General features: G+C 38.0%; 1 protein-coding gene across 1 annotated transcript in view; it reads left to right on the top strand.

Annotated features, from left to right (window-relative positions):
* The window catches only part of NDFIP2 (Nedd4 family interacting protein 2), a 28,117-nt gene extending 17,739 nt beyond the window's left edge, over positions 1-10,378 (top strand). Inside the window, exons 6-9 of the mRNA XM_009868662.1 lie at positions 1,004-1,128; positions 4,196-4,262; positions 8,471-8,576; positions 9,792-10,378. Of these exons, the coding sequence (XP_009866964.1) occupies positions 1,004-1,128; positions 4,196-4,262; positions 8,471-8,574 (296 nt within the window). The 3' untranslated portion in view covers positions 8,575-8,576; positions 9,792-10,378. The remainder of the gene's footprint in view (positions 1-1,003; positions 1,129-4,195; positions 4,263-8,470; positions 8,577-9,791) is intronic.
* The last annotated feature ends 289 nt before the right edge of the window (positions 10,379-10,667 follow it).

Below are 10,667 nucleotides of genomic sequence, written 5' to 3'. Positions count from 1 at the left end.
TAAAACATTAAGGTTTTGTGTGGAGGGGTTTTATTCCCCTCTGCCCCCCTTCTATTCCTGCTTGTCTCTTTGTTGACTTTTGTATTTACCGTGGGCTTCCCAAATGTTGTCAGGTTTTCACCATCTTGTCCTCTCCAGAGCTCCTGAGTTCTCTTCTTCCACAGGCTCCCCAGACTTTCCTGTTTGAAGGTTTTCTTGTTGGTTGCCCTCACTTGCTGCCAGATCTGGGACATCACCTAACTGAGAATTCCCACACTTTGTCCTAATGCATGCAAACTGAAGTCAGTGCAGATGATGATGTTGGTTGTTAAGTACATATGCAGATATGAAACTTTAAAGCTACTGGGAGTTGTGTAAAAGCGTTAATTAAGGTAACAGTGGCAGTTATGCTCAGCTTCCTTTTTGTTTCTTGATTTCTTAAGCTTCTATATCTTATGCTTGAATATAGATCTAAAAGAGAAGACAGTAACCAGTGAAACATCAGCTTCTCAACTTACCTTCATTTCTATACTATATTTACAGAGCAAGAGCGGATACTTTTATTCTGTTCGATCCAAACTGGATAAAGCTGAATATGCAGCCTTGATACATGCACGTATGTGTGCATATAACTATATTTTTTGGTTATGAAAGTGTAGCAAGGTTGTTTTTTTCTTTATTTTAATACAAGTTTTGTATGTTACAGTCTTTTGTTTGCATTTACCCTTCATGTCTAGTGTCATTTGGTTAGATTTCTGTTAGCAACGTAATACTTTCTTTTATGTTGGATTTTTCTCTTGTTTAAAGTAGTAGGTTCCAGCCTGTTTACCATTTGCTTTGTTATTAAGTGACTATACTGTGGGGAATGTCTGGGTTCAAAGTCAATCTCTGAAAGCCTGAATTACCAGAAGGGAATTACTGACTGTGTAAGCATGTCCTTATTAGTTTAAAAGTGAAATTGATGTTAAGTCTGTTTGCTGACCTATACAGATTAACAGAAGCTACTGTTTCTTTTATTTTCTAGTGGCATTTATTTTCAACTGGATTGGATTTTGTTTATCCTTCTGTATAACAAATACCATAGCTGGAAGGTATGGTGCAATCTGTGGATTTGGTCTGTCCCTGATCAAATGGATTCTCATTGTACGGGTATGTTTCTTCATTCACACTGTACAGATTCTGCAGAACCAAACCGTAACAATTTGTTCAAGGACATATAATGGACATAAAAATCAGCTTAACAGAATGCCTAGAATTTTCTGTAACTTCCACTTCAGCAGAGAATTTACTTGCTGTATATTCATATGTGCTTACTAATGATGAAACTTAAGCTATTTTTATCTGACATAGCATTTTATGTTCATCCTTCCACTAAAATAAATGCAGAATGACTCATTCTTTACAGAAGTATTTAAAATCATGCAGAAGTGGATCAAGTACCTAAAATCTCACTGGTATTATAGTGTCCTATATGCAGGATTTATAAATGGCTCAACTTGTTGGTGGGGGTTGTGGATCAGAAAACATTTCTTCCTTGAATCTGATTTTTTTGTTTCCTGTAAGATAGACATACTGACTCAAGTAAAAATTGAATATGAAGTTAGTCACCTTTTTACCATCTTAGATGCTCAATTTCTTGATGTTTTTGCTGCAAGACTAGATACTTTCCCGAAGGGAATGTTAACCAAATGGAAGTTACTTAGCTTACTCAGTGGATGCTAGGTGAAATGTAATGATTCTTTCTGAACTTGAATTCTACATGTCTGTGAGATGTAACATTTAAAATCTCATCTTCTCTAATGAAGAAAGAGATCTTGGATAACTCAGCTATCTTTTATGCCTTGCCAACTCTGAATTTTTTTTATAACTTTTTTTTTGTTGTTTTCCTGTTTGTGCTAGTAACTTTTTAACTTGATTTGTTATTAGCATGAGAGTACCAGGGTTGTAGAGAGAAGAGAATGTGTGGTCCTTCGTGGACATCCTTCTTAGAGCTGAGGGTGATTCTGTGGGGCTTCCAGGGCAGGGGAATGCTACTGGACCAGATGTGATTCTCGTATATTTAGTTGGAATTCAGGATTTGGAATGGAATTTATCTTAAAGGAGGGAGGAGACGTGAGTTTTTCAACTATGCATTCATTAGGGATATTTCCAGCTTCCCTTGAGGCATGCTAAACAGAGGGCAGAACTTGCTTCTTGTGTTATTTTTACTATTTCTGTCTGCCTGAAAATGTGCTCATAACAAACATAAAATTAACATATGCTAAAATTCCTTGAAGAGTTACTGTGTTCCAGACTATAATTCAATTCTTGTATATAATGGGTTGCTAATTCTAAAGTACTAGAGCTGACCTATTTCAGACCTCTGGGCTGGCTTTCTTTCGTAGTGAAGATTATCATCTTTCGGTGTTGTCTCCCTTTCTAGAGACAACAGCAGAAAGCTCATAAGGTGTAATCTGACAGTTTGGTTTGATGGTGACACACAAGCACCCGTGTGTGCCCTGAGTCGTTCTGTGCCTTTGTTTCAAGCTCCTCTGAAGGCTTGTGTTGCCCTTTCTCACTCAGGATCAGTAGTAGAAAACTTTGTGGTGTCGGAACAGTCCCAAGTTTGCACGTGCTCCCTCTGTATCAGTTTTTTACGGGGAGGGCGGGGAGCAGAGAGGTAGAACAAAAGCCCAGTTTTGCTGTTGGGGAAATTCTTCAGCCATGGCTGCTCCTGCCTAAAGTAAGTTTGAGTGTAGTGCACATAGGCCAGTATATGATTGCTGATTTTTAATAAATCTGCTTTCCAGTTAAGTGAAAATTTAAAGTGAGTGTATTGGGGTATATGTTTAAAGAATTGGAAATACTGACTATCAAGTGAGATAGGATTAATAATGTTGTCAACTTCCTGGGAATTGAGTGTTTGGTATTTTAATGAAGTGTCAAAATATGAAATGCTTACTCTGCCAAATCGTAGCAGTGCTAGTATTTATAGAGGGATAATGTAGGTACCAAGACTTCGATTCAATTTAGCAATCCTGTCTCTTGATACTTTTTTTCTTGGATTGCCCATAGAAATGAATACAGTACAAGATTAAACCTTTCAAGAATTCACGTGATCTGGCATTATTCTGGAGAAAATGTGGATCTCGGTGTACAGTTACTTGAAGAAGAAAACAACCATATCTAGAGTTCTTTAAACATCTTGGATTTTTATCTGGTTGCATATGTGGCCCAGTATCTCTTTCTTTTTTTTCTTTTTTTTTTTTTTCTTTGGGAGTAAACCAAATTACGGGATTCCTTGGTTGATACTACTGAAATGTCCCATAAATGGGAAGTGCTGTGGCTGGTTGCAGCAAACCTACTGAGTGATATCAGCAGGGGAAGTGTACGAAAAGTGTGCGGAGCTACTAAACAGATTATTTTATTCCTCCTGGCAACTTTCCACACATCTCCCCACTGCGACTTCTTCTGTGAGTTTCGGAGACTCTGGCTTGGCCTTTTTATCAGTGAAGCGTGCCCGTCTGGAGTCTGGTAAAGGCCCAGATACCTGTCTCCAAGCCCATCGCGCCCTGCCCTCCAGCTGCCTCCCACATCACAGGGAGGACAAAACTGCCTGCCATGGTCACTAACAGGAACAGCTGAAATGCCACTTCAAGGTTCATTTAGTTGCGTTCAGCTCACTGCTGGGAACTGAATGCTGGTTTGGAAGTGAAAAGACTTTAATGAGTTGGGGGTCTTTATGGGGCCGGTATTCTCGGCAGCGATTAACAGTAGGGGGTATACAGAAGGTCAAAAGCTCTTCTTTCGAGGGGTCAGCAGAACATCCCTGTCTGATAAGATTAAACTAATGTGGCTTTTGGTGTTAATATCTAAAGCAGCAGGCTGCTGTAATGTGTTTGGGATGGCAGGCATTGGGAGGGGGAAAGTAAAATCGGCAAGTGCTGATTCATTATAATAGAAAATATCAGATTGTTCTGGCAAGTAATACAGAGGTGTTGTTTTATTGTGTTTTGGGGTTTTTTTGCGTGCACACAAAGGTCTATTTTTAGAGGTTTTAAAATAGCTGACACTGGAAGTATTATTTGTAAATTAAGCTACTGTACAAATACCAGTTTTGCGTTTTAATTTAAGCAAACTATATTCAACTTCTTTTTTCTTCTGTGCTTTCTGTGTTCACATAGTGCATTAAATGTGTCCTAGTAATCCTGCAGCTAACCTTTCTTATGAATTTCAGTTTTCAGATTACTTTACTGGATATTTCAATGGACAGTACTGGCTTTGGTGGATATTTCTTGTACTTGGTAAGTGGCAATTGTAAACATTTCCGTTTTGATGGGGAAGTACTTCAGGATGAATTATGTCATTGTAAGTAAGAGTTCTGTAACATGATTAGCTATGTGTTTTTCTTTAGCTGCTGATAGTTTTGTGTGTTGTTTTTATTACCATAGTATTCATGAGGCTATTGGTTACAATAGTGGTGTTATTGTGTGAGGTGCAGACTATTCAAATAACATGCGGCTCAAAAAGTTTAGTTCTAGTTATGTACATACCTGAAACTTGTAATTTTTGCTTTTTAAGCTACTTCTACTCATCCAGGGGAGCGGAACTATGTAATGAAACTTGTTTTTACGTAGAGAACATACTGTAAAATGAATGATACCTAGTGTTTACATGCATAAACTTGCATATCGAGTATTAAATTCTAGGAAATGTGACTGATGCTAGAAAGGTAGAGCCTGCTGTCTGGTACAGAGGTCACAAAGTCCTTTGAAATGCTTACAGCGCTGGTAGTTTCTCAGTCGGACGAGAGAATGGCTTCATGCTTTCTGATCACAGTGCTCCTGGGATGTCAGAGTTCTCCTAAGAGGTGTCTCTGCCTGCGTTCAAAGTCTTATACACATCCAATTCTCTTCTTCTGTATTTTTTTTTAATTAGGATATACCAAAACTCAACCACTATGCCTTTTTTTCCTGTGCTGTGGATTTTGTAATTTAAATATGAAATTTGAAATTATTTTCTTTTACAGAAGGGAATGCTGCTACCCTTTTTATTTTCTAGCTCTGGAAGTAAAAGTAAAGTGTTGCTGATTCAGTAGGTGGCACTCTTCCCTTTGAGTCAATTGACTCGAATGACTAGCAGCAAAGCTTAGGATGAAAGGATGAGTAAATTAAAAACAAAACCAAAAAACCCAAACACCCAGCACTGAGATCCTGACTGTTTGTGACTTGCTAATTTATCTAACAAGAAATGCCAGAAATCTTATGCGATGTTACCCAAAACTTTCTCTAACTGCTGTTTAGTAAAAATTGAGGGCATTCATCAGACTTCTTAATGGTCAGCTTGTTCTGCTATTACCTTGGTTGCTTGAGAGATACAGAAACTGCAAATGTTTAACACATCATAGCACCAGTTCCTGGAATGCTTTTACACTCCGAGGTGACTGCATTTAAGTAGCAAGTGAAATGACTCTTTAATGGTACACACATGTCCAGATAAACCTTCAACTGAAACAAACACTTGTAGTGCCTGAAATTGGGATTTGACAACGTTTTCACTTGGCAGTTCCTCCCAGAGTGTCTGTGGAGAAGGCTGCGTATCAAGTCTCACCAGGACAGAGTAGAGGTCTAAGGAGGTTGTCCTCTCCCTCTACTCTGCCCTGGTGAGACCACACCTGGAATACTGTGACCCGTTTCGGGCTCCCCAATTCAAGAGAGACAGGGACCTGCTGGAGAGAGTCCAACGAAGAGCTACAAGGATGATTAAGGGACTTGAACATCTCTCCTGTGAAGAGAGACTGGGAGAACTGGGGCTGTTTAGCCTTGAAAGGAGACGGGATCTTATTAACGTATATAAATATCTGAGGGATGGCTGTCAAGAGGAAGGGGCCAGTCTCTTTTCAGTGGTGCCCAGTAATAGGACAAGGAATAATGGGTATAGGCTAGAACACAGGAAATTCCACCTCAACACAAGGAGAAACTTTTTCACTGTGAGGGTGACAGAGCACTGGCACAGGCTGCCCAGAGAGGTTGTGGAGTCTCCTTCTCTGGAGACTTTCAAAACCCGCCTGGATGCGTTTCTGTGTGGCTGCCCTAGGGGATCCTGCTCTGGCAGGGGGTTGGATGAGATGATCTCTGGAGGTCCCTTCCAACCCCGAACATTCTATGATTCTATAATATGCAATTTCTCTTTTACCTAGTCTTTCCCAGTACTTGCTCAGAAATTAGCTCACGTAGATTTAGGAAAGACCGATCTTCAGCCTTAACCGTTGAAGGATATTTTTTACTTTTTTTTTTTTCTTTAACTCACAAAGCTTATAATATACCTTGCGACAAAAGGTACTGTGAGGCAGGCAGTATGCATTCAGCAGTCAGCGTTCCCTCGTCGTCTGAATGTCTTGCATGAAGTAGGCCAACAGTGTTTTAAACTGATAAAAGTGGATATACTGGAATTGCTAGAACACCATAGAAAGATTTAACCCAGCAGAGCTACTTAGCAGAATACGAAAGAGTATTACCAAGTCATGGGAGCTCTGCGAACCAGATCTATATTTCATTGCTTTGGGTAGCTTTCTCCGTAGAGCATGCAAAGTAGTATGTCCTGCATCTCTTTAGAAATGAATGAACTGAGTGGGATTTCTTTTTTTTTTTTTTTTCGGGGTAGTCTTTTGCCATACTTGAGACCACCTATTGCCATCTTCTCCTCTCTTCTGGCGTTCACCTATCTTGTTTCTGCTCCTATTCCTTCTTTCAACGTCTGGAAAAATCTACTCATGCTTCACGGAAAAGTGAAGTGGTCTCCTTCCAAGGAGCTGTCATGTACAGTGAACAAATTGGCGAAAGAGACAATTCTATTATTTAAATGTAAATGTTATCCAGTGTTTCTTTTTTGAGGAACACAATGGAAAGTGTTGTGTGTTTTTTCTTCCCTAAACAGAGAAGTATAAAATACGGGTTGAACTTGGACTGATTTTCCAACATGTGTAATGCAGAAAATATGCTTTCAGACACCTTAAGAGCTGCCTGCCCACCTTTTGCTGTTTCAGCTGCTTTTCAGTTAAACATGGGACTATCTCTGGTAACATCTGGGTAGCAGCTTTTGTAGTAGACTTTTGATCCAGATCTTAGTGCTTCCTTCTCTGTGCAGAATTCACCTTAATCACAGAAGCATGTCTGGCTTAGGTCAAAGTTCCAGTGGTTAGCAGAGCATTCTTTTTGTTTGGGGTTGTTTGTGTTTGTGTCCTAATGAGGCTCTAGTTTTTAAAAAAGCAAAAAGAAAGTAAATACAATATAAATTTACGAGTAAAAAGCATTTTAAAGAAGCACTGAGCATAGGAAATAAAAATCAGTCTCAGCCTGGAGGGCAGGAAGACAAAGTGCATCACACAGCAAAATATCAATGTAATCGTAGCAGTTGTTTATTGGGATGTAAGATGGTGAAAAGGGTGAAATCCTCTGCTAGTCAAGCTTCAATTTAGATTTTCATTAGAACTGTTGGAATCTTAATGTATGTGTGTGTATGTATATACACATCAGCGTATATCTTCAGAGTACCTGTGTGTTCATTAAATGAGGAGAATTGCTCTCAAGGCTCACGTTTCTTGCCACTGACGTCAGATTTTGACGACCCCACACCTCTTTGGGGAGTTTGTTTTATTTATGTTGAATTCTTCCTGATCAAACAAATGAATGGATTCATCTGTTTAAGTTTTACTTAGTGGAGGAAAATGAACCAAAAAGCTTTGTCCACTCTGCAGCAATGTGTTTTTCTGGGTTGGTTTGTTCAGATGTCCAGCGAATTTCTGAACTGATAAAATGATGTTGACAACATCATGGTAGTAATTTCCATTCTTGCAGCTCTAACTTCTGTGTGGCTGTTCTGTATCTCTTGTTCCTTGGATTGAATGCAGTTATATTTCAATACTTAAAAATAATTTGAACTGTCGTTGACCAAAAAAGATGTAATAGTAACACACTGAGTAATATTCTTTAAATCATCTGTTGTTCCTCCTCCCCTTAGACAGGTGCATTTTCCTGGAAGTTTAAATCTCAAGCTGTAATCTACTATAATTTATTATTGGTTTGTTGGTTCGTTAGAGCAATCTGTACTCTGTTCCTTTTTTGTTTGGTTGGTTGAGTTTTTTCCTTTTTTGGTTTACAATACGTTTATTGTACACCTTTCTAAAGGTACCTTTTGTGGTTCAAGTAGTCTTCTAACACACTGAGAATATTTAGCATGTATCCTTTTTTTTTTAACTTCATTTTAGGTTCTTTTATGCAGTCTTTTTTGCAGATGATACCTGAACCCAGAATGAGTGCAAAATTTTCAAAAGCCTTCCATAAGGCTGTATTCTAATATCACAAGATAAAAGCTTGATGAATGTGTGAATGATGCCTAAAGACCTCACTGTGCTTCATCTAAGCTAGTTTAAAAAAAAAAAAAAAGATAATTATGTCTGATAGCCTGTGCTTAGGTTGGTGTACTTCATTTTGTGCATTTTCTACACTTTTAGGACTCCTCCTGTTCTTTCGAGGGTTTGTTAATTATCTTAAAGTCAGAAATATGTCTGAAAGCATGGCAGCTGCTCACAGAACAAGATTTTTTTTCTTGTACTGAAGGTAAGCAATTTTTAATGATAAGATTGTTTCTTCCAGGAAAATGGAGAAGAATTAAATACTTGTTTTAAAAGTAAATAATCAAACTTCTGTCACAAAACAGAAGTCACATGATTTTTGAACATCTGTTGTGAATGATGTATATTTATTCTGCATGGACTTGGAAATATGTGAAGTTTCTCGAAGGCGTGAAATTTGAAAGTAAAGAATGCATCTGTGCTGCCCCTCGTCTTGTTTGGGACCTGCATCCAGTAACAAAACCAAAGCGGAACCTGTTGTTTTTCCTAAGTGAGAAACACTATCTGCTTCCCATCAGGATACTGTCCTTTGTGTTGGAAAACTGGTTTTAGTAGTCGACCTGTCCTCAGCAAGTTAGGAAGGGCTAATCTGCCTGCATATTAAATCTGATTGACGTGGGCCTGAACCTGCAAACAATAGATGAGCATTGTCTCTCTTTACATGACAGGATTAAGACAGTCATGTGCAAGTATGATTATTGTGTATGCAACAATGTGCTTTATATATCCTTCAGGTAGCTGACTAATCAGTCTGGCACATACCCACTTGTTTTTTTGTCCCTTAATACTTTTTATCCGTTAGGTGGGTCTATTGGACTTCACTATGGAACTTTAAATGTTTCTGGTTTTGTTCAGTTTTCTTTATTTAAACTGCATGAAAAGATAAAATTAAGCCTAAAAATGCATACCGTACCATTTTTATTACTCTGCAGTCTACTTAAAATGCTTAAATACTCTGTTTTGATTTAACTGAGAAGCTATGTTTACCATAACAGAGCAAGTTTTTATACCTTTTCCTCAAGATTGGTCATGGGATCAGTATGGAGTAACCAGCAACATTGTTATTGAAGCGGGGAAAAAAACAGACAGTATTTGCCTAGGGAAAATGGTTTCTGTTATGTAAGACAATGATATACATTTAAAGACAGCTAGTGATAAATATCTGTGCTATACTACATACTTCTTGATCATGGAGGAAATCGATTAATGCAAATGTATTTCATTTTTATATGCCATTTTGTCAAAATTATGTGGTAAGGTAAAGTTAAAACTAAGGCATGGTATTGCCTTTTTAGTAACCAGCCTAAGTTGGCATCTACACAGCAGCATTTCCTTTTTACAACAGCTCTGTATTGCTCCTGCTTGTCCCGAATCGCAATCACTGCGATGAACTGAAGTACAGCTCTTTCTTTATCTCCAGACTGCGTCGAACAGACATTCCTTTCCTATGCCGGTGTGAAATTGCCGGATGATCTGTAACCCTCAGAGTCAATAGGATAGAAGACTACTAAATCAAGAAGACAAATTAGTGAAGATACAGCTTCAAAAATGAATGACGGAATGGTTTATGCTCAAATACCAGTTTTGATCATTCTAGTAAATATTTATAACTGCTGCCTTTTGTTTTAGCACATTTGTATATGTGCTTATTAAAAAGATAGTACTGAAGTAAGGACACGCCATCTGTTAGTATAGATTAGGTACAGAGTCGGTTATTCTGTGTTTGTTGTATCTGAAAGATCCAAGTGGTATCTTGTTTCACAGCGTGTATGTACCACTGACTTGTTGATCTGAACTTTAGAGTCCAATGAAATGCATTAAATGATTCAGATTAACCAGTTCAGACAGTTTTTTTTATATGATATAGATTCATCTAATGATTGTGTAGAACATTTTTAAGTTTACTAAACCCCAGAGTTCCTTGTCATCATGAGCTTGTACTCGCCAATATTTTATCAAATTCGAACCAATATACTGGTTTGCTAAAATATGATGCTCCACCTTGAGTCTCATGTAAATAACTGCATAAATGACTGTTTGAATTGCTTCTTAGGAAATAAGTCAAATTATATTTTGTAACAGCATATTCTCTAAATTTTGTTTAATCTTAGAGCTACATACGTATTTTTTTTGTTAATTGGCTATTAAGGGTATAGTTACTATTAGATATCATTTTGGAGGTAAAGGCATTGAATTGTTTCTCTCATCCTACCTTTCCTCATGTGAATTGTTATTAACAGGTTTGGGTTTGGGCCTGAAAGATGTTATTCACAGGCATGACCCTATTAAAAGACAG

Source organism: Apaloderma vittatum, unplaced genomic scaffold (genome assembly GCF_000703405.1).
Source record: "Apaloderma vittatum isolate BGI_N311 unplaced genomic scaffold, ASM70340v1 scaffold5634, whole genome shotgun sequence".
Taxonomy (NCBI): Eukaryota; Metazoa; Chordata; class Aves; order Trogoniformes; family Trogonidae; genus Apaloderma; species Apaloderma vittatum.
The sequence above is the reverse complement of the archived record's forward strand: the minus strand, read 5'-3'. Positions and strand labels throughout refer to the sequence as shown.